Consider the following 24,662-nt stretch of genomic DNA (forward strand, 5'->3'; position numbering starts at 1 on the left):
ACGCAGTCAGCTAATTTGTTGAGCCCAACAGCAGCAACCTTCACAAAGGCGGAGGCGGAGGCAGAGGCAGAGGCAGAGGCAGAGGCACTACCCATTAAGACTCTTGCACGTTCACCAAACCACCCGATAATTTAAATAACAGACTTCAAAATTTCACACTACCCAATAATGTAAATAACAGACTTTAAATTTTACCACATGGACAAGCACTCAAAAACTTACAAAATAATGATAACAAAATGGCAGAAAAGTTAAAAACAAGAAGTCATCTCTTAGGGGGGAAAAGTAGGCACCAAGTGCATTAGCAGGGTTGAAAACAAAATGCTTCAACTTCATTTTCCATCAAATAATTCTGTGGAACAAACACCAAGGCTTGACTTTCTGGAAGCATTGTATAGACTGCTTGAAAGTTCATACAATGGGGAGACCACTGGTTTTGATTGATAATGCAAAGAATATTCTAATAGCGATAGTGTGCAGGTTTGTATGGACCCTCAACAGGCACATTGATATATGCAGCCTGGTCTGCAGAGAGCTTAGTCAACTTGGCACCCAGCTTGTCCAAGTGTAAGGAAGCTACCTTCTCGTCCAAATGCTTGGGGAGGACATACACTTGCTTCGCATACTTACCAGATTTTCTTTCCTTCCACAGCTCCAACTGTGCAATCACCTGGTGAAAAAACAATCAAAGTGTCAACACCCCGACAGATTGCACACATAGAAGCACACGACAAACAGCTGTGTTTCTGACCTGATTGGTAAAAGAGCACGACATAACAAAACTGGGGTGCCCGGTGGCACAACCCAAATTCATCAATCTACCCTCAGCCAAGACAATGATTCCACTCTTGGTTTCAGGGAACACCCAACGATCTGTCTGAGGCTTGATGGTTATTTTCTTCACTCCAGGGTACGTCTCCAACCCAAGCATGTCGATCTCATTGTCAAAGTGACCAATGTTGCAGACAATGGCATTGTTCTTCATCCTCTTCATGTGGCTAACCATAATAATGTCCTTGTTGCCAGTAGTTGTAACAAAGATGTCAGCTGTCTCAACAACATCCTCAAGGGTCAAGACAGGAAGACCTTCCATCAAAGCTTGTAGAGCGCAGATTGGATCAATCTCAGTAACGATCACTCGGGCCCCTGCAGCTTTCATGGCAGCTGCACAGCCCTTACCAACATCACCATAACCACAAACAACTGCAACTTTGCCAGCAATCATAACATCCGTGGCCCTCATAAGTCCATCAGGCAATGAGTGGCGGCACCCATAAAGGTTGTCAAACTGCAGTCAATAGCCTCTAATCAGCAAAGTAATCAATAAACCATCTACTACCCTAATTAAAGGTGACAGAATGATGAGAACAGAAATTCTAAATTCTCCTAGACTTGAGGTACAGAGTAAGTAAAACAAATGGTACACCATACAGCAGACAGGCTGACACCAAACCTCACAGAAAATGTAACCTGATATAGCTTATCACGAGCCATGGTGCAATTTCAAAACGCATACAAAAAAAGTAGGCCATCACAAGCAGAACAAGTAAATTATGATGACAGTGTAATACCTTACTCTTCGTCACCGAGTCATTCACATTAATAGCAGGAAACAGAAGGGATCCATTGGCCTGCATCTGGTACAGTCGGTGCACACCAGTGGTGGTCTCCTCTGAAACACCCACCAGTCTCTCCTTCATCTTATGGTACTTCTTTGGATCCTGCTTGATCCCATCACACAGAATTGAGAGTACAATCTGGAACTCTGCATTGTCAGTGGAAGAAGGATCTGGGAGCTTTCCGTCCTTGGCATAAGCTTCTTCTGCCTTCACACCTTCATGTATCAGAAGTGTGGCATCTCCACCATCATCCACTATCAGATCCGGGCCACCGCCTGGTCCCCAGTCAAGGGCTCGCTCAGTGCACCACCAGTATTCCTGCAGGGTCTCACCTTTCCATGCAAAAACAGCTGCACTATCTCGGGCAATGGCAGCAGCAGCATGATCTTGCGTGGAGAAAATATTACAAGAGCACCAGCGAACCTCAGCACCAAGGGCGGTGAGGGTCTCTATAAGAACCGCAGTCTGGATGGTCATGTGCAGAGATCCAGTGATGCGTGCACCCTTCAGAGGCTGAGAGGGCCCAAACTCAGATCGGCATGCCATGAGACCGGGCATTTCAACTTCTGCAAGCTCAATCTCCAAACGTCCAAAATCAGCTTGGGACATGTCCTTCACCTTGAATTCAAAACCTTTGGCACCCTTCTCAACTGAGAGATCCATGGCTGAAACCTGCAAAACAACATTGGTAGCGATTACAACTTCCATTCACAGATAAAATGAAATAGAGATACTGTATGAAAATCAACCCACTATACCAGGTGTACAAACTAATGTGATAGGAAGAAATGCACGAACTTGTAACAGGCGCTCAGGCAGACATACACGAAGGCGAATGAGCCAGCAAAGAACCCGGACATGATGAAAAACTTACCCTACAAAAACTACATCTAGCTCTAAAATGCAGAGAAATTTGAACTTAGCAGCTGACTACTGTGAACCAACAGTTCAGGCAGATCTAGCCCTGAAATGCGGATTAATAAGTGTAGCCTAAACTACCCCTCTAGAATGGGTATTCTGACCTTAGATGCATAACTGTCTAACCTTAGCGGGAATGCAAGATGGTGTACAAAAGATATGCAATTAACACAACACAAACCTACATTGAAAATTTACACACAACCGTTCAAAAGACTAAAGAACCCCTTAAGCAGACTGATCTAGTCCTAAAATGCAGACAAATCTACCATTAATTGCAGACAACCTTAACCTGAGAAGGGAGATTAATCAAACCTAAAATGCAAACTACTGTAACCCAAAGCGGAGACTACCGCAACCAAGACTGCACAGAAACATGAAACAAGGTACGATACCAGGGCGGAATGTATGCATATCTATGGAAGAAAAGAGCTGCAAGCTGGCTAACACGCAGGCCGAATACGCGAGCAAAGGAAAGCATGCACGTAACGACGAGATCGATGAAAGAAGCAAGCGAGAAATGCAGATCAAGCAAACCCGAATTACGCGAGACGACCATGAAGAGAAACACGAGCAGAAGACCCTAGAGAGCAGAGAAGCCAAACAAGAGGAGAAAATGCTCAGGTAGGCACTCACAAGAAACAAGACGACCTACCTCCACCGCTTTTCTGCGATTTGACTCTGCAGGCGCTCGAAGATCTTCGAGCTTGCGAGCTATGGCTATGGCGGAGGGCAAGAACTTTAAAGGCTTAAAGATGCAGAACCTGTTGTGTGTAAATGGACCCTTCTCTGGAGGAACGTTCACATGTAGCCTCTTTACCAAAAGGTTTGGTGGGCTGGGCCTCTAGCCTACCTACAAATCTTAACATCAACCACCGCACCTGTGTTTTTTGGGGGGGGGGGCGATCTTTTATGTGCTCGTGTGTGTGCATGTGTGTTTCCATGCCGTCATCAACAACTGCTAGCAAGTTTTGAACCCAGCACCTCTTGCAAACACCTTACCGCTAGGCATTGGCAGCACACCTGTGTTCTTTTTCAATCAAACAAAATAGACAAAATGGAATCACACAACTCACCACAAAGGAGGGCTTCATCTCACCCAACTCATCTCACTTGTCTAAACTCAATCGTTGTAGTGCATTGCATAGGGCTTTCAAATTTCCCAACCAAGGTGGCCTAGTTCAATTCACTTGTCTAAACTCAATCGTTGCAGTGCACCGCATAGGGCTTTCAAATTTCCCAACCAAGGCGGCCTAGTTCGATTCTCTCTCACTACATTCCTGAGCTACTGCAAAAACATGCGAGCAAGTGAAAGACCTGCCTCGGGTTGTGCGTAACAATCTCACCAAAAAAAATTAAAACATCTACTTGTCCATCTCATCTATGGTCTCTACGGCCTCCTTGTCGATTCACTCCCTCGCCTAGTATCTCAAATTTGGACATTTTTTTCTCTATTAGTCTATAGAACCTATTTGTATTTGTTGTTAAAAAATGTTTCTCGTGAAAATTCACATTGATCGGTTGAAATCGTGTGGAATTCTTATTACACCTACACGCACTCATTCCTTGTCCTACTATACACTCCTTAAGTAAAAACTAATACATAAGTATTTTTTTAATCCAAGTCATTACATCCCATGATTACATCAATGTGAATGAATTGAAAATTGGAGGTCATTTTGACCTTCATCAAAGTTTTACACAAGACCCTATCTCTCCTCACCCAAAGGAAAACATGTCCATAACCACCTTGCATCCACTACCTACGCATTCTTGGACCCACTTGCAATTTGTAGTGGTACAAGCATATTCTATTAGTCCACAACAGTGCTGAGACTTTTCAATGTAATCCATGACCTTTAAGGCAACTACTTGTGCATTCTCATGAAGTATCTTCTTTCTTTCTTTCTTTCTTCTTTTTTTTGGGGGGGGGGGGGACTTCTAATGACCCGTACTTCAAGTACAAACCTTTACCACCAAGCATTCTTGATAATAGAGTCTATGTGTTCATGGAATCACAAATAGTATAAGAGCTACTAAGGTTAGAGATATCTTATTTATGGTTGGTCAAATTCTTCTCATCATGAATTTCTAGGATGCCAGCTAGTGAAGAGTTTCTAAATCTTCTCTACACAAGTCAAATAATTAAAAAATGTGATTAGACAAAATTCATTAAACATTAAAGTTAACAACCTTACTAGTTCACTGTGTTCTCATAAGGAGAGACATTGAGAAAAGATTTCAAATCACACTGAGTTGGAGCAAATGCATTTTATAGTGCCGACATTCCAAGTTGTTGCAACCCATTCTCACTGATAATTATTTAGCATCAATGTATGGGTTTGAGATGTCATTTTCAAATAGTGGTCTACTTTGGAAGAAAGGGGCGTGATAGACTAAAATGATCTCAAGTTATATGGGATTTAGTCCATTTTCTATATGCTTTTACCTATAGGTTTGGTCCCATTAAATTCTTTGAGCTATAGGTTTGGTCCCAATAAATTCTTTGAGCTAGAGTTAATGATGATGCGTGCATGACATGGGACACAACTAGTGAAGAGTTTCAAAATCTTCTCTACACAAGTCAAATCATTTTTTAAAATATATATTTAGAATTTTAGAAGGGACAAAATTCATTGAACATTGAAATTAACAGCCTTACTAGTTCGCTTTGTTCATAAAGGAGAGACATTGAGAATCTCACTAAGTTGGATAGTGCCGACATTCCAAGTTGTTCCAACCCATTCTCACGGATAATTATTTAGCATCAATTTATGGGTTTGAGATGTCATTTTCAAATAGTGGTCTACTTTGGAGTGATCCTTGTAAAAGTTCATCAAACTCATTGTATGACTTCATAGATTTTAGTGTCTCGTGCCATGCATGCATCATCATCAACTCTAGCTCAAAGAATTTCATGGGACCAAACCTATACGTAAAAGCATACAAGAAATGGACAAAATCCCACATACATAACATGAGATCATTTCGCTCTATCATGCCCCCTCTCTTACACACATAGCCCACCCCTTCCCCTAATACACACACACACACACACACACACACACACACACACACACACAAAACACACACACACATGCACTCACACAAAACACACACACAAAACACACACACACACAAAACACACACAACACACACACACATGCACTCACACAACCCCCAAAAAAGTCTCTCTCTCTAATACACACACACACACACACACACATAGCCCACCCCTTCCCATTCCCTAATACACACACACACACACACACACACACACAAAACACACAAAACACACACACACACACACACACACACATGCACTCACACAACCCCCAAAAAAGTCTCTCTCTCTAATACACACACACACACACACACACACACACATAGCCCACCCCTTCCCATTCCCTAATACACACACACACACACACACACACACACAAAACACACAAAACACACACACACACACACACACACATGCACTCACACAACCCCCAAAAAAGTCTCTCTCTCTCTCTCTCTCTCTCTCTCTCTCTCTCTCTCTCTCTCTCTCTCTCTCTCATGCACACACACGTACGCACGCACATGCCCATGTGCATGCATACACACACACACATTACTTCAAAAGGCTTTTGGACAAGTTGATTGTTGTTGCTCAAGCAATGAAATTTTAAGCTTCAAAGATCCATGTTGACAAGATACCCCCCTTCTTCAAGCATGTTATGGAAGATTATAGCCAATTTTAATTTAACAACATGAAGATCATTAATAATATTAAAAATTATTAATAATATTCTCATCTTTATTAATTGGATATACACACTAATTTTTCAAAGTTCATAGCATGATCACACATATTTATGCTTATTTTAAAAAATATTCTTGAGTTTCTCAATTGAATATGCATACCATTCTTTCAGGTTTTCGAATTGGTGTGATCAAACATATTTATGCTCATTTTAAAAAAATGGTTGAGTATGAGAACTTTGCAACTGGCATGATTATTAACCACAACTTTCCCAATGTAAGAGGCATCATGCTTCAAATGAAACTGCAATCAAGATATACCTTTCTCTCATGGCATTCATGTGTAACTTAGCATGGTGGAAACTCAAGGATGTGAGAGTATCTATTCGATACTTCAAAATCGCCTGCTTTAAATGAAACTACAATCTCATGGCATTCATGTGTAACTTAGTATGGTGGAAACTTGAGGATGTGAGAGTATCTATTCATCATAAATAGAAATGGATAAAAGCTTATCTAGTTATGTCGATCTCCATTAAACTTCTCAACATCCTCTCTCTCTCTCCCTCTCTCTCTCTCTCTCTCTCTCTCTCTCTCACACACACACACACACACACACACACACAATGGTAGAGCAAGGATAACAATAAAAGAAAGATCAGAGAGAGATGAGAAGGAGGTATAAGGGGTTTGGGCTAAAGAAACATTGGGGGGGACTGGACTAAGGTGTGTGATAGCTCAAGACGAGCGTATCGTTCAAGGGGTCCTAGCGTGCTTTACAGCACAGTGTTCGCATATCCGGAGCTCCCGTGGTCCTCAGAACACTCTATTTGCCTGTGGGGGGAAAGGTGAAGGCTTTATCCCACATGCCCACTCCACTCCTTGGGCGGTAGACTACATATAGAGCTTCACTCCCTTTAAACTTTCACTTGAAAGAAAGCTATGGAGGCTCACTCTCCTATATATATATATATATCAAAAGATCGAGGTCGGGGTCGAGATCAATTGGGGGTTTTTTCTTTTCAATTAAAAAATTTCTTTCCACTCCACAAGGGTTTCGGGTTTTTTTCTTTTTTTTAAGAAAATAATTATTTTTTTAATTTTTGTTTTTTTTGTTTTTTTGAAAAAAATATTGATGATGTTTTAAGGCTGGCCGCGGTGCCTTGCGCGGCGTCGCTGTTGTTCTGCCCTCTGTGTACACACACACATGCACACACAACGCGCAAAATTGAGAAATGACTGAGAAAAATAGAATCGAAAAAATGAATGAAAGTCAACAGCATACACACAATCACGCCTCTCTTTGCCTTTCCTGCAGGATAAATTTGACTTCAAACAGCAGCCCGAGCTGCATATGGAGCTTGGTGCAAGGCATATCCTCGGCAGGGGTGCCAAAAATGTGCGCTCTTGCTGCACATGTCGGAGCTAGGGACTTGCCAGGCACCATATGCGAGCCACGAATGGCTGCAAAAGCACACAACCAAAAACCAGCAAGCTCAAACAGGGAGCAATGGTGTGTCACTCACTGCTCAGACCGTTGTCGTGAAGGATTCTCGCGCCGCAATGAAGAAGAGCCGCCGCCGCCGTCGTGCCGCCATGCAATGCTCGATCGCTATCCTCTCTCTCTCTCTCTCTCTCTCTCTCTCTCTCACTCACACTCACACGCACACGCAGGAGAAGGGGATGGAGAAGATAAAGCAAGAGCACTCCTTGTATTCAACACCTTCAGAATGAGAGGTTTTAGGTTACATTTGACTCTTATATGTGACCTAGTCGTTCACACATGGGCGCCCACACATGGCCGGCCGATCCTAACCCTTATCTTAATGAAATTCGAGGTGCGCCTCTCATCGGCGATCACCCAATCCCTTTATCCTTTACATGTGGTGCCGACAAGCCCGGCCCATGACTCAGAATACTAAAAATAATTATATGACGTAAAAAGTAATACGTCTCAATGTCCGCCATAGGTTAACACAGGTGATGATTCCCAACATGCTATCACTCATGTTGGAAGTGTACCATTAGTGATGCACAATGGTGAAACAAAGTCTATGGCAGATGTCTTGTATGTGCCTTCTATTACAAAAAGTTTGGCCTCAGTTGCTCAAATGGTTGAACAAGGTTTACAGGTTCGTTTCAATGAGCATGGTTGCTTCATTGAGGATTTCAAAAATGGATGTAGAGTCATTGTCAAAGGCAAGAAAGAAGGCAGGTTATTTAAGTTGGATGTTGGGATTCCTGAGTTGAAATCAGTCATATTCTCTAAAAGCCGAAATGTGGTACAGGACATTGACATGTGGCATAAAAGGATTGGACATGTGAACATACAAAGGTTAAAGAACATGCAGGCAAGAGGCATTGTTAGCGGGCTGCCTAGATTTAGATTCAAGTATGATGGGAATATGCATGTCTGTGATGCTTGCCAGTTTAGAAAGCAAGCAAGGTTGCCATTTCCTAAAGAAGGCAACATGAGTAGCAGGCCACTTGAGATAGTTCATAGTGATGTATGGGGTCCTGCACAAAACCCATCCATTAAAGAGCCACAAACTAGGCAAGTGGTTATCTCACGAGATATGATGTTTGATGAATTTGCTAGTTGGTACAAGGCAAAGGATGAGGGTGTCATTGATTCCGTTGATGCTGATGTGTATGTGAACTTGCCACAAGCAAGTTCTATTTCTATGTCTGGGCCAGCAGCGTCTGAGAGTAGCACTATACGTCCATGGTCATGACGCTTGAGACATGAGACTGTGAGCACTGGGAGTAGTGCTGTGGATAAAGGGAAAAAGAAGGTTGAAGGAATTGGCATTACAGGTTATGAGTCGTCAAGTTCAGAAAGTTTGGATGAGGAACTTGGCATACCAGTTTTACGCACACCGGCGGGTGCAAGGCAGGATAGATATGTGCCTCCACATGCTAGAGTGACAATTGTTCAGAGTGATCCGCATGCATTGCGGAGATCCCAAAGGGTCAGATATCCAGTTGTTGAGAGGTTGACATATCATGACTTTGCTATGCATTACGCATATATGACCTCTTTGGTGAAGCATGTGGAACCTACATGCTATACAGAAGCTATTGCATGTATGGGAGAAGGCAATGGATGTTGAGATGGACGCCTTGGTTCATAATGAAACTTGGGATTTGGTTGCCTTACCACAAGGCAAAAATGTCATTGGTTGCAAATGGGTTTATAAGGTGAAATGCAAATCAGATAGTTCCATTGAGCGCCATAATGCACGGTTGGTAGCTAAGGGTTATGCACAAACCCAACGCTTGGACTATGATGAAACATCTAGTCCAGCTACAAAGATGGGAACAGTGAGAGCAGTCATTGCTATGGCTGCAGCAAATGGTTGGGAAATGCATCAAATGGATGTGAAAAATGCATTTCTAAATGGTGATTTACAAGAGGAAGTTTATATGGCAGAGCCAGAAGGATATGTACACTCAAGGTACCCCACTCCTGTATGTAGATTAAAGAAATCATTATATGGTTTGAAGCAAGCACCTCGTGCTTGGAGTGATAAGATAAGCCGATATCTTATCTCCCTTGGATTTCAAGTTTCTTCAGTAGATTCTTCACTCTATGTGGAAAAAACAGATCATGGGATCACAGGAGATCATGCTATAGATGTTATGCATGTCAAGAAGGCATTGAGTGGGCAGTTTGATATGAAAGACTTGGGTGAATTGAGATACTTTCTTGGGATTGAAGTGATTAAAGACCGTGCAGGGACATGGTTAGTGCAACACCAATATGCATTGGATATGTTGGCAAAATATGGGATGACAGGGTGTAAGCCAATGAGTACACCTTTGGAGCATAATGTGAAGCTGCGGGCTGATTTTGGTGAAGAGTTGGATGATCCATCTATGTATAGAAAGATGGTTGGCAGTCTTATTTACATGACTATCACATGCTCGGATCTCATTATGCTGTGGGGCTAGTAAGCCAATTTATGCAAAGCCCCAGAAAACCTTATTTGGATGCAATGAGACGCATTATGCGCTATGTAAAGACCACTGCACATTATGGTCTTCTTTATGAGCATGGTAAAGGCTTGGATGTACACAGCTACACAGACACAGATTGGGCAGGTAGTAGCTCGTATGCCAGGAGTCTACTAGTGGTTATGCCTTTACATTTGAAAGTGCAGTGGTGAGTTGGAGCATCAAGAAGCAACCTACTATTGCTTTATCTAGTATAAAGGCTGAATACAGGGGTGTCGGCATTGCTACATGTGAAGGAGTATGGTTAAAGAGTCTCTTGACTAATTTAGGTGAGCCTATTGAGAGAAAGTGTTGGATGGTACAGTGGATTTGCAGTATGTGAAGACTGAAGAGCAGGTGGCCGACATCTTTACAAAGCCACTTAGTAGGGAGAAGTTTGAGTACTTCCATACTATGTTGGGAGTACATGGGATGAGCTTGAGGGGGAGTGTTGAGAGCTTTGATAGCCCAAGCTCATCTACATCTTCATCTATGGCAGTACATCATAAGCTTGATAGCCCAAGCTCATCTACATCTTCATCTATGGCAGTACATCATGAGCTTGAGAGGGGCTGTTGAGATTCAAGCTCGATGTCAGCTTGTGCCAGTTGCACTATGTGCTGGCATGTTAGGTAGTAACATGTGTGAGACATAAATGACGGCGTCCAGCTGGTCATAGTGTGTAGACATTAGCTAGGGTTAGCAGTGTGTGGACACAACACATGTAGTGTGTTGTAGATTATGGATTATGGCTTTATGCATTGTGTGAAAAGGGAGATGGCTTCCCTCTATGGTTAGGGTTTGCTTAATACATTAGGATTTGCTCCTCTGTGTGTGTCTCCTCTCCCTCTACCTGTTTTTCACATCAAGTGTGTAATGCTACAAAAAAGGGATATGAAGGCATCTTGCTACCGAGGTCAAAGAAGTTGATATTGCAAAATCTGGTGAGGATCTCAGCCTAAACCCTTGACAAAGAAAAAGATTTAGCTGAATTTTTGAAGGAATTCAAGGACTTATTTTAGAAGTAGCACTAATTTCGGTTTCTCGACGATGAATACCTCTTTACTTGAATAGGTGAAGTAATCTTTCCTCCCCTTGGCCACCAACATTGTATTTCATGGACTATTCATCCTGATGCTTAAGAGTCAGATAGAGAAAATCTTCGTTTTCAAAGGGAAAATATGATAAACTTAAGAACACACAAGCTAGAGCACTAACATGGCCATTCAAAGATTTTTATTATTTAGTAGTCTTTAAAATGGTCTTACACTTTTTGGATAGAATATAATGAAACTTTAATAACACCTAACATAACCCATGAATCTTTATACACCCTTGTAGTGTGTTGGACATGGTAGCTCTCAGATAAGCTTGACTTTGCTGTTATATGTGGAAATGCAATTCTTAGGCACAATTTGCTTCACCCAAAATTAGCACTTCAATGGGTTCAAAGATAAACGATACAATTGACATCCTAGAAACAGCTTCCTTAGGCACTTCAATGGGTTTAAAGATATACAATACAAAACTGACACTTCAATGGATTTAAGGATGTGCGATATAATTGACACTTTAGAAATAACTTGCTTAGGCAAGATGAGTGATCTTTCCATCTAGAGTGAATGCATGTCATCTTTATCAACCAACCAATTTTATAGAAAAACATTGTACACATCAGCTGTTGAAAAGTGGTAGGAACATTTGTTAGTCTAAAAGGCATAACCCTATAGGAAAACATCCCCATGTTATGGTATATGCAGTCTTGTGTTGGTCTTCCAGGGCAATGGATACTTAATTATATCCTGAGAAATCATCTAAGGATTTGTTTCTTTTCATGGGCACTCTTTCTCTAGGACATGTTCTATGTAGGGAAAAGTATAATGGTCCTTACATGTTTGCAGCGTTGTCCTTTTTCAAGTCTACACATGCTCGTAGTTTTACATTCTCTTCTTGGGTACAATAACAATGGCAGAAACCTAGTCAGCTGCTCAATATCATTAAATGAAATGTATTGTGAGGAGTTGTCAATTTTCTCTTGAATATTTTGGGTTCATTTGATAAGGCTTTTGGTTGGTGGATTGGGACCTTCAATCATAATAGAGATGGTATATTGTGCCGCTTTTTCCAGAACTCCCTTCAATTCTGTGTATCAAACCAAATAAAAAGGGAGCCAAACTGATCCAAATCTTGTCCAAATTGAGTCAAACTGGTTCATAGAGATGACATGCATTCACTCTAGATGGAAAGATCACTCATCTTGCCTAAGCAAGTTATTTCTAAAGTGTCAATTATATCGTATATCTTTGAATCCATTTAAGTGCCAGTTTTGTATTGTATATCTTTGAACCCATTGAAGTGCCTAAGGAGGCTGTTTCTAAGATGTCAATTGTATCGTTTATCTTTGAACCCATTGAAGTGCTAATTTTAAGTAAAGCATGAAACCTTAGGACACATTATGTCTAAGAATTGCATTTCCACATATAACAGTAAAGTCAAGCTTATCTGAGAGCTACCACCTCCAACACACTACAAGGGTGTATAAAGATTCATGGGCCATGTTAGGTGTTATTAAGGTTTCATTATATTCTATCCAAAAATTGTAAGACCATGATATAGATTACTAAATAATAATAATCTTTGAATGGCCATGTTAGTGCTCTAGCTTGTGTTCTTAAGTTTATCATATTTTCCCTTTGAACGAACATTTCCTCTATCCGACTCTTAAGCATCCTGCGAGAAACAGAGACTACTGCTACTTCTAACCACGAAGCTACCCGCCTTTTTACTATGGGAGAAGTATTAGGTCCATTGGAAGGCTAATTCGATCAAAAATTGCATCAGCGTCAATTATGTACACTGGCCCTCTTGTTGATAGTATGTAGTGATGAGATCGGCACAAGCGAAAGTAGCTATTGGGTTCAAATCTCACTTTCGGTTCACCTTACATGCACATAGGCACAGAGGCATGTTCTACACATGGAGGGGCAAATGGTAAAAGTCTCTATGGTCGGATATTGCACTAATGTGCTACATATGCTTAAAAGTTGATGGAGATGAAAATAGTGGTAGTAATAAAGACTCCACGGTGCGTCTCCAAACTACGTATTAGAGGTGATTAGAAGATGAGGGGATAGAGAACCCTCTAGAGCTTGAAGTGGGTCTGAAAAAAGGATTGACATTATAGAACTCAAAGCAAGCACAATAATTGAGGAGGAGAATGTCACTGGGGAGAGGAATTAGAAAGACCAATGAACTTACCATGCTTATCATCATTTAGTATCAACGATGATGACAAGAAATTCCTCTTTTTCTTAGATATACAAATGATGTTCTCATTAACGGAAGATAAATGTCTTGTTGGTAGTGCACAGGCGACTGAAGATGAGGAAGATTTGGTGGATTATAAGACCAACTTTTCTTATTTAGACACAGATACATATAATTATAATGGTGCATCTAAGGCCCTTACTATCTTATTTATGTTGGAATTAGGGTTGCAGGAAAGCACACAAAGCTTGGAGAAGAAGAAGTAAGAATGCACACAACACAAAAAGTATTAGATTGTGTCAATGTACAAAAGATAAGTTAGCCCTAGAATGATGGGCGTATATACAAGCCGGGGAAAAAACCTCCTAAAGAGGGAAAAAGTGCCCCGGCGGTCCTAAGTGTGTTCACACACATCACTGCCTATGTATATGGCAACAAATCCCCCCTGGGAGTGATGGTGTGAACGAGAGCTGGCACTCATGTATAGGGGAGTGCCATGCCCGAAGTAGATCAATCCACAAAGGGGAGCAAGCCCAAAGCTTTGCGGAAAGCTTTGAACTTCTCACGAGGAAGCGCCTTTGTGAAAAGATTGGCGAGGTTGTCCTGTGTTGGCACATAGGCCAAGCTGATCTCTCCTGCTGAGAGTCTCTCCCTGACATAGTGATAATGCACCTCAATGTGCTTTGTGCGAGCATGAAAAACTGGGTTTCTCGCAACTGCCAATGCGCTCTGACTGTCAGTGTAGATAGAGGTGGCAGACTCCTGTCCAACACCCAAATCAGCCATAAGCCGTCTGAGCCATACACACTCAACCGTAGCTGTGAAAGCTGCCCTGTACTCAGCTTTACAACTCGAAGTGGCCACAGTAGGTTGCTTCTTGCTCAACCAAGATATGCATGAGCTACCGAGCATGAAACAAAAACCACTTGTGGACACTCTTGTGTCATAGCAACCAGCCCAATCTGAGTCCGAGAAAGCATGCAAATCTGGCGGCAGCTTCACAACTCAAAGTGGCCACAGTAGGTTGCTTCTTGCTCAACCAAGATATGCATGAGCTACCGAGCATGAAACAAAAACCACTTGTGGACACTCTTGTGTCATAGCAACCAGCCCAATCTGAGTCCGAGAAAGCATGCAAATCTGGCGGCAACGATCCCCCCTTGGGATAAAACAACCCAAGATGTATGGTGCCACTCAAGTAGCGAAAGATGCGTTTAACTGCCTTCCAATGCTGAGACCCTGGGCTATGCATAAACCTGCTCACCTGTGAGACTGCAAACTGAATGTCCGGCCTCGTAATGCATACATAAATGAGGCAACCAACAGCTGTCTGATAGAGTGTGACATCAAAGTGATCTCCAGCATCATGAAGACTCAACTTCAAACCTGTCTCCATTGGAGTAGCAACAATAGGCTTACAGTCTTCAAGGCCAAATCTCCGCAACAATGTCCCAATATACTTTGTCTGACACAAAGCAATACCTCCATCACACTGCTTAAATTGTATCCCCAAATAATGATGCAAATGCCCCAAATCTGACATCTCAAAAGAGGCATTCAAATCAGCCTTAAAATCAGCAATATGACTCTCATTTGGTCCTGTGAGCAGCATGTCATCGACATAGAGAGCAATGATTAGATGTACACCATCCACACGTTTAACATACAAAGTGCTTTCTGTTGGACTATTTTGAAACCCATGTGCAGTCAAATATGCATGTATCTTTTCATACCATGCTCGTGGAGCTTGCTTTAAACCATATAAAGCCTTTTTCAACCTGCACACTTTGTTTTCCTGCCCTCTTTGAACAAAACCACGAGGCTGCGATACATACACCTCCTCATGCAAATCTCCATTCAAGAATGCAGTCTTTATGTCTAGCTGATGTACATTCCAACCATTATGAGCTGCCAATGCGCAAATGCTACGAATGGTAGTCATACGACAAGTGGGAGCAAAGGTCTCATCAAAATCAATGCCCTTTTCTTGAGCATAACCCTTTGCAACAAGTCTAGCCTTATAGTGATCAACACTGCCATCTGGCTTTCGTTTCAATTTAAAAACCCACTTACATCCAATGGCCTTTTTACAATAGGCAAATCACACAAAGACCATGTACCATTCTTCATTATAGCATCATATTCATTTTGCATTGCAGCCAACCAATTTTCTGAATTTTGTGCCTCATCAAATGAAAGAGGTTCTTCCTCTTCACACATACTAGACACAGCCAAAGCATAACAATTTGATGTATAAGAGGCATGCTGAAAACCTGAACGAGTACGACTAGTCATAGGTGCATCAATCTTACTATCACGCAAGGTTTGCACTAGCCATTTAGGCATACCTCTAGCATGCTCATTTTCAGCCCTATCCTCATGAATTACATCTTGTAAATCTGCATCAGAAATAGGCTGATCTATGATGTCGTTTGAAATCTGCATAGGCTGAATATTTGCCTCATTAGGACTTACATTTGAATTTCCACCTGTAAAGAGAGGCAACAACGTATCAAATACATCCCGTGAGCTCACACCTGTCTCTTTGGTACATGATAACAAGGGCTGCACAGCATCTTCCACAAAAACAACATCTCGACTAATCAAGATACGCTTTGACTGCGGATGATACAATCTGTAACCCTTGCTTTCAGCACTGTAACCAACAAAAATGCATTTGACAGCCTTATCATCCAATTTTCTGCATTGTTGCACAGGCACTAAAGCATAGGCCAAGCAACCAAGACACGCAAGTGACCAATAGAAGGCTTCCTGCCATGCCAAGCTTCGTATGGAGTAATAGACTGCAAGGCCTTAGTGGGACACCTGTTGAGTACATATGCAGCACACATGACAGCCTCAAGCCAAAACGCATGTGGCAAAGCTTGGCTCTTGACCATACATCATACCATCTCCATAAGTGACCTGTTCTTCCTCTCAGCAACACCATTTTGCTGAGGGGTATACGGCACTGTACATTGGTGTTTTATCCCACGACTAGCCAGAAATGCATCAAACTCTTTAGACATGTACTCCCCCCCTCGATCAGAACGGAGGGTGCCCACAGTACAATTGGATACATTTTCAACCATAAGAAAAAACTGTTTGAAGCACAAAAACACTTCGGACTTTGCCTTCAGTGGATATACCCATGCATGCCTTGAGTAATCATCAATGAAAGTCACGAAGTACAAGTGTTTACCAAATGACGGAGTTTGCATAGGCCCACATACATCACTATGTACAAGTTGCAATTTGCGAGTGGCCCGCACAGAACCATCCTTGGAAAACACAGAACGCTGCATTTTGCCCAAAATACAGCCTTCACAAACATGTTTCAATGGTGCCTCAAGAGGGGGCAATGAAGCAACCATATCAAATTTCTGCAAACGCAACAAACTAGCAAAGTTCAGATGACCAAAACGAGCATGCCATAGTTTTGCATCTGAAACTGCCTTTTCATCAGAAACTGCATTTGCTGAATCTTCCACACACTTGTCATAAGAATTGAGCCTATACAGCCCACGAAACAAGGTGCCAGATACAATAATCGTATCACCAGAAGTCAAATCATGAACAGTACATCTGTCATCCACAAATTTGACTACAAGTCCAAGTCTAACAAGCGCAGAGACAGACAATAGATTCTTCTTTATCCCTGGCACATTCAAAGCATCTGAAAGTGTGAAAGCGCTGCCATTTGCAGCCGTAAGCATAATTTTACCATTGCCCTTCACTGGGTAAGAAGCATTATTGGCACATGTGACAGTATTCCCATTAGGGACAGCCTCAAGAGAAGTGAACATATCACGATGAGAGGTAATGTGCTTTGTAGCACCACTGTCAAAATACCAAACATGAGAGTCAACAGAAACTGCCAAACATGCATCATGTACAGATGGGTTATACTGGCAATACACGCTAAACGCCCAATCTGTATCCTGCACAACATTTGCAGAATCTGCATTTGTAGAAGCATCCGCTATTGTGGCTGCATTTGACTCTTTCTTCTTTGCCTCTTTAGCCTTTAGCTTAGGGCAATTCTCAATGACATGATCATTTGCCTTACAATAGTTGCACCTGGTCTTTTTCTTGCCTTTATCAAGAGCCTTCTCAGACTTATTGTTGCTACCTGTGGAAGGAGAAGAAGTTGCAGACCTACTAATAGGAGAAGAAACAATGGAAGGGGCTGCCTTACCACTTCTTCTCTGCTGCTGGGCAGCAATAAATGCTTGATCAACTGCACGCTGCCTAGCCCTGTTTTGCCTGGACTGCGCTTGCAAGAGCTTGTTGACTAAGTATCATACTTGACAGCATCAGGTCTGTCCTCATTAAGAAGTCTCCATGTGGAAGCAAAAGTCTGATATGTCTCAGGTAAAGCATCAAGAACAGTCTGCACAAGAGAATGATCAGGAATAATCTCACATGCAGAAATCAACTGTTCTTTGAGATCTTTAATCTCAGCAAGAAAAACATTCATGTCATCATCTTCTTGCATAATCTTCAATTCTAGCTCTTTACGCAAGTAAGCAATTTTTGCCTCGTTATTACGACCTGCATACAAACCAGCTAGAATATCCCAAGTCTGTTTTGTTGTTTTAGCTGAACGAATATGTGGGGTGATGTTACGTTTGACAGAAAGTGCAATCAAGGCATGAGCCTGCGCATCTTTACCATCCCAACGAGCTTGTTCAGCAGTGGGTAAAACAGCAGCAACAGTAGAGCTGCTAGAACGTGCAACATCCTCAACAGATCCTACATCCACAGAACCTGGACGTACATCTGTACCCTGCACAATGTTCCACACTCCTTTTGCAACCAAAACATGCTGCATCATGTATGCCCAAAGTGGGTAGTTGCTGTCTCCATCCAGTTTGTCTTCAGCAGACAACATGCGAAATACATCATTGCTGTTATCAGCCATGGCCACTGACTGAAACTGATGCAAAAGCTGCCTGTAATGAAGCAAAGACTGAACAGAAAACAACTCGTGCTATGTAGCACGGTCCACAATAGAGTACGTATGCCTGTTTTGCAGAAAACTACACTGTCGAAATTTCTGCAAAAAATGACGAAAATGCCTGTGCAGAACTTGAAATGCAAAAACGGAGCCCGAAACGACCTCAGATCCAAATTCTGAGAACCTGCAAGCGCTCGTGAAAACTCACCTCAATCGGAGAACGTGAGTCGGAGGGTGCTGGCGGCGTAGCCCTGGGAGCCGATGCCTGCTCTGATACCAATTGTTGGAATTAGGGTTGCAGGAAAGCACACAAAGCTTGGAGAAGAAGAAGTAAGAATGCACACAACACAAAAAGTATTAGATTGTGTCAATGTACAAAAGATAAGTTAGCCCTAGAATGATGGGCGTATATACAAGCCGGGGAAAAAAACCTCCTAAAGAGGGAAAAAGTACCCCGGCGGTCCTAAGTGTGTTCACACACATCACTGCCTATGTATATGGCAACAATTTAAGGAAGCAACGACAACAGATTATGTGAAGAATGGATTGCCAAACAGAAGAAGAATTTACTGCTACTCAAGTGAGGCTGGAGCTAATAATTTTTACGAGAGCAACCATACCAGAGTCTAGTAAATAAGAATGAAGAATCATCTCATACATGCAAATAGACGATTGACTTATGGGATGACTCATCACTTTATCAATGTTAAAAACCAGCATATATTTTGCATTATTATTCTTTCTTCTACATGGTTGGGCGAACCTCCTTCTACCGTGTAAAGAGATGACATGGGGGCCCTTGGAGCAGCATTTCAAGGGCATTTTAAGTCGTATACTATTGAATGAGAGAATAGTGGTTCATCTCAAAGTGTGTAATGGTACAAAAAGGGATATGAAGGCATCTTACTACCCGAGGTCAAAGAAGTTGATATTGCAAAATCTGGTGAGGATCTCAGTCCAAACCCTTGATAAAGAAAAAGATTTAGTTGAATTGTTGAAGGAATTCAAGGACTTATTTTCTTGGGAATACACAGAATTGAAGGGAGTTCTGCCAAAAGTGGCACAATATACCATCTTTATTATGATTGAAGGATCCCAACCCACCAACCAAAAGCCTTATCAAATGAACCCAAAATATTCAAGAGAAAATTGACAACTCCTCACAATACATTTCATTTAATGATATTGAGCAGCTGACTAGGTTTCTGTCATTGTTATTGTACCCAAGAAGAGAATGTAAAACTACGAGCGTGTGTGGACTTGAAAAAGGTCAACACTGCAAACATGTAAGGACCGTTATACTTTTCCCTACATAGAACATGTCCTAGAAAGAGTGCCCATAAAAGAAACATATTCTTAGTTGATTTCTCAGGATATAATTAAGTATCCATTGCCCTGGAAGACCAACACAAGACTTCATATACCACAATATGGGGATGTTTTCCTATAGGGTTATGCCTTTTAGACTAACAAATGTTCCTACCACTTTTCAACAGCTAATGTATACAATGTTTATCTACAAAATTGGTTGGTTCATAGAGATGACATGCATTCACTCTAGATGGAAAGATCACTTATCTTGCCTAAGCAAGTTGTTTCTAAAGTGTCAATTATATCGTAAATCTTTGAATCCATTGAAGTGCCAGTTTTGTATTGTATATCTTTGAACCCATTGAAGTGCCTAAGGAGGCTGTTTCTAAGATGTCAATTGTATCGTTTATCTTTGAACCCATTGAAGTGCTAATTTTGGGTGCAGCATGAAATTATCTTAGGACACATTGTGTCTAAGAATTGCATTTCCACATATAACAGCAAAGTCAAGCTTATCTGAGAGCTACCATGTCCAACACACTACAAGGGTGTATAAAGATTCATGGGTTATGTTAGGTGTTATTAAAGTTTCATTATATTCTATCCAAAAAGTGTAAGACCATTTTAAAGACTACTAAATAATAAAAATCTTTGAATGGCCATGTTAGTGCTCTAGCTTGTGTGTTCTTAAGTTTATCATATTTTCAATTTGAACGAAGATTTTCTCTATCCAACTCTTAAGCATCAGGATGAATAGTCCATGAAATGAAGTGTTGGTGGCCAAGGCGAGGAAACATTACTTCACCTATTCAGATAAACAGGTATTCATCGAGAAACCGAAATTACCTACTTCTTCCCACTTCTAACCACGAAGCTACCCGCCTCTTTACGATGGGAGAAGTATCAGGTCCATTGGAAGGCTAATTCGATCAAAAATTGCATCAGTGTCAATTATGTACTCTACATCATGATGAGATCGGCCCAAGCGAAAGTAGCTATTGGTTTCAAATCTCACTTTCGGTTCACCTTACATGCACATAGGCACATAGGCATGTTCCACACATGGAGGGGCAAAAGGTGAAAGTCTCTATGGGAGGATATTGCACTAATGTGCTACATATGCTTAAAAGTTGATGGAGATGAAAATAGTGATAGTAATAAAGACTCCACTATGCCTCTCCAAACTACGTATTAGAGGTGATTAGAAGATGAGGGGATAGAGAACCCTCTAGAGCTTGAAGTGGGTCTGAACAAAGGATTGACATTATAGAACTCAAAGCAAGCACAATAATTGAGGACGAGAATGTCAGTGGGGGGAGAGGAATTAGAAAGACCAATGAACTTACCATGCTTATCATCATATCAACGATGATGACACGGACTTTCTCTTTTTGTTAGATATACAAATGATGTTCTCATTAACGGAAGATTAATGTCTTGTTGCTATTGCACAGGGGAGTGAAGATGAGGAAGATTTGGTAGATTCTAAGACCAACTTTTCTTATTTGGACATAGATACATATAGATATGTTGGTGCATCTAAGGCCCTTACTATCTTATTTAAGGAAGCAACAACATATTACGCGAAGAATGGATTGCCAACATATTACGCGAAGAATGGATTGCCAACAGAATAAGAATTTTCTGCTACTCAAGTGAGGCTGGAGCTAACATTTTTTTGGAGAGCAACCATACTAGAGTCTAGCAAAGAAGAATGAAGAATCATCTCATACATGCAAATAGACGATTGACTCATGGGATGACTCATCACTTATATCAATGTTAAAAAACAGCATATATTTTCTATTCTTATTATTTCTTCTACATGGTTGGGCAAACCTCCTTGTACCGTGCAAAGAGATGACATGGGGGCACTTGGAGCAGCATTTGAAGGGCATTTTAAGTCGTATACTATTGGATGAGAGAATAGTGGTTTATCTCAGAGAGTGTAATGCTACGAAAAGGGATATGGAGGCACCTTACTACTATCGAGGTCAAAGAAGTTGATATTGCAAAATTTGATATTTTCTTGGGAATACACAGAATTGAAGGGAGTTCTGCCAAAAGTGGCACAATATACCATCTCTATTATGATTGAAGGATCCCAACCCACCAACCAAAAGCCTTATCAAATGAACCCAAAATATTCAAGAGAAAATTGACAACTCCTCACAATACATTTCATTTAATGATATTGAGTAGCTGACTAGGTTTCCGCCATTGTTATTGTACCCAAGAAGAGAATGTAAAACTACGAGCGTGTGTGGACTTAAAAAAGGTCAACGGTGCAAACATATAAGGACCATTATACTTTTCCCTACATAGAACATGTCCTAGAAAGAGTGCCCATAAAAGAAATAAATTCTTAGATGATTTTTCAGGATATAATTAAGTATCCATTGCCTTGGAAGACCAACACAAGACTGCATATACCACAATATGGGGATGTTTTCCTATAGGGTTATGCCTTTTAGACTAACAAATGTTCCTACCACTTTCAAAAGCTGATGTGTACAATGCTTATCTACAAGATTGGTTGGTTCATAAGATGACATGCATTCACTCCAGATGGAAAGATCGCTTATCTTGCCTAAGCAAGTTGTTTCTAAAGTTTCAATTATTATCATATATCTTTGAATCCATTGAAGTGCCAGTTTTGTATTGTATATCTTTGAACCCTTTGAAGTGCCTAAGGAAATTGTTTCTAAGATGTCCATTGTATCGTTTATCTTTGAACCCATCGAAGTGCTAATTTTGGGTGAAGCATGAAATTATCTTAGGACACATTTGTCTAAGAATTGCATTTCCACATATAACAGCAAAGTCAAGCTTATCTGAGAGCTACCACCTCCAACACACTACAAGGGTGTATAAACATTCATGGGCCATGTTAGGTGTTATTAAAGTTTCATTATATTCTATCCAAAAATTGTAAGACCATTATATAGACTACTAAATAATAATAATCTTTGAATGGCCATGTTAGTGCTCTAGCTTGTGTGTTCTTAAATTTGTCATATTTTCCCTTTGAACAAAGATTTCTCTATGCAACTCTTAAGCATCAGGATGAATAGTCCATCAAATGCAGTGTTGGCCAAGGGGAAAGATTACTTCACCTATTCAGGTAAAGAGGTATTCGTCGCAAAACCGAAATTACTTCTACTTCTAACCACTTCTAACCAAGCTACCCACCTCTTTACTATGGGAGAAGTATCACGTCCATTGGAAGGCTAATTCGATAAAAAAGTGCATCAGTGTCAATTACTTACTCTGGCCCTCTTGTTGATAGTACGTCATGATGAGATAGGCCTAAGCGAAAGTAGCTATTGGGTTCAAATCTCACTTCTGGTTCACCTTACATGCACATAGGCACATAGGCACATAGGCATGTTCTACACATGGAGGGGCAAAAGGTGAAAGTCTCTATGGGAGTTTATTGCACTAATGTGCTACATATGCTTAAAAGTTGATGGAGATGAAAATAGTGATAGTAATAAAGACTCCACTATGCCTCTCCAAACTACGTATTAGAGGTGATTAGAAGATGAGGGGATAGAGAACCCTCTAGAGCTTGAAGGGGTCTGAACAAAGGATTGACATTATAGAACTCAAAGCAAGCACAATAATTGAGGAGGAGAATGTCAGTGGGGGAGAGGAATTAGAAAGATCAATGAACTTACCATGCTTATCATCATTTAGTATCAACAATGATGACAAGGACTTTCTCTTTTTGTTAGATATACAAATGATGTTCTCATTAACGGAAGATTAATGTCTTGTTGCTATTGCACAAGTGACTAAAGATGAGGAAGATTTGGTGGATTCTAAGGCCAACCTTTCTTATTTGGACACATATAATTATGTCGGTGCATCTAAGGCCCTTACTATCTTATTTTTAAGGAAGCAACAACAGATTACGCGAAGAATGGATTGCCAATAGAAGAAGAATTTACTACTGTTGAAAATACAAGTGAATAGGGTGTGTGCGAGAACAAGCCCTTGGTTAGAGGCTGTAAAAGAAGATGAGTAAATGTGAAAGAACCTGTGAAAAGGTGAGAAGAATCTACTGGGAGAGAATAAAGGGTAGCATGAGAACATTTAGGAAGTGTGGAGATATTCTGGGAAGTGTGGAGATATTCTGGGAAAAGTGAAGAGGTGGAGAGAATCAGGGAAAAGAGGTGGAGTGAATCATAGAGAAATCAGTGGGATTTGATGCTTGATGTAAACGCTATAAATTGAGGCATTGCCCTAATGAGATTTTTGCTGGTTTTTGAGTATCCATGCGTACATTATTCTATTTGTTAATTACCCACTAATTATGTCTTAATTATTTACTAATCACTTTGTTATTAATGATGTTGATTCTAGTGTTTGATCCACCATAGCTCATCACATTCCTCTAATTTCAACATGGTATCAGAGCCATGCTAATTTGTGAGCTCATTATCTTGCTAATTAGGATTAGTAGAAAATTATAATTTTTCCTCTTTTTTCAACCCACCTCTATACCCCCAGCCAGTGGAGGAGCTCCCTCTCCTTGCACACATAAAATTAGGCCAAACCCTTCTAGCACATGATAGCCAACCCATTGCTCTTCAAGCTCATCCAAACAACGTAGCAAACCGCCGCCGGATGAAGGAGAAATCGCTGTTTTAGCAGGCTTCGTTTTTCAGTAGAAGATCTCATATCTACACTCACTCAGGGTGAATCACTCTAATTTCTCTTAGCCCAAGGTGTTTTCAAGCATGCTCTACAAGCTGGTGAAGACAGAATTCAATTTCATCAAGTCTACAGTGAGATCCAAGCTCTTCATCAAATCTGCAGGTGACTTTGGTAAAATAGAG

The 24,662-nt window shown here is 41.0% G+C and overlaps 1 protein-coding gene across 2 annotated transcripts; it reads right to left on the reverse strand.

Moving 5' to 3' along the window:
• Positions 1-251: 251 nt before the first annotated feature.
• Positions 252-3,656, reverse strand: LOC147621766 (adenosylhomocysteinase 1). Of its 2 annotated transcripts, none has more exons than XM_086822771.1 (4): positions 3,193-3,656; positions 1,572-2,291; positions 752-1,288; positions 252-670 (listed from the first exon to the last, which is right to left on the reverse strand). In XM_086822771.1, the coding sequence occupies exons 2-4, from the start codon at positions 2,280-2,282 to the stop codon at positions 461-463; spliced, it is 1,458 nt and encodes a 485-aa protein (XP_086678897.1). In that variant the 5' UTR covers positions 2,283-2,291; positions 3,193-3,656; the 3' UTR covers positions 252-460. The 2 variants fall into 2 exon arrangements, with proteins under 2 accessions (XP_086678897.1, XP_086678898.1); XM_086822772.1 differs by having other exon boundaries at positions 3,174-3,302.
• Between the last annotated feature and the right edge of the window lie 21,006 nt (positions 3,657-24,662).

Source organism: Cibotium barometz, chromosome 29 (genome assembly GCF_041138505.1).
Source record: "Cibotium barometz isolate CiBa-2024 chromosome 29, ASM4113850v1, whole genome shotgun sequence".
In the NCBI taxonomy this organism is placed as follows: domain Eukaryota; kingdom Viridiplantae; phylum Streptophyta; class Polypodiopsida; order Cyatheales; family Cibotiaceae; genus Cibotium; species Cibotium barometz.

Excerpts from the sequence above, each read along its gene's own strand:
- LOC147621766 (XM_086822771.1), bottom strand. The coding sequence starts at position 2,282 with ATGGATCTCTCAGTTGAGAAGGGTGCCAAAGGTTTTGAATTCAAGGTG. Across the intron at positions 1,289-1,571 it reads ACTCGGTGACGAAGAGTAAG|TTTGACAACCTTTATGGGTG; the intron begins GTATTACACTGT and ends TATTGACTGCAG. Across the intron at positions 671-751 it reads CGTGCTCTTTTACCAATCAG|GTGATTGCACAGTTGGAGCT; the intron begins GTCAGAAACACA and ends TTTTTTCACCAG.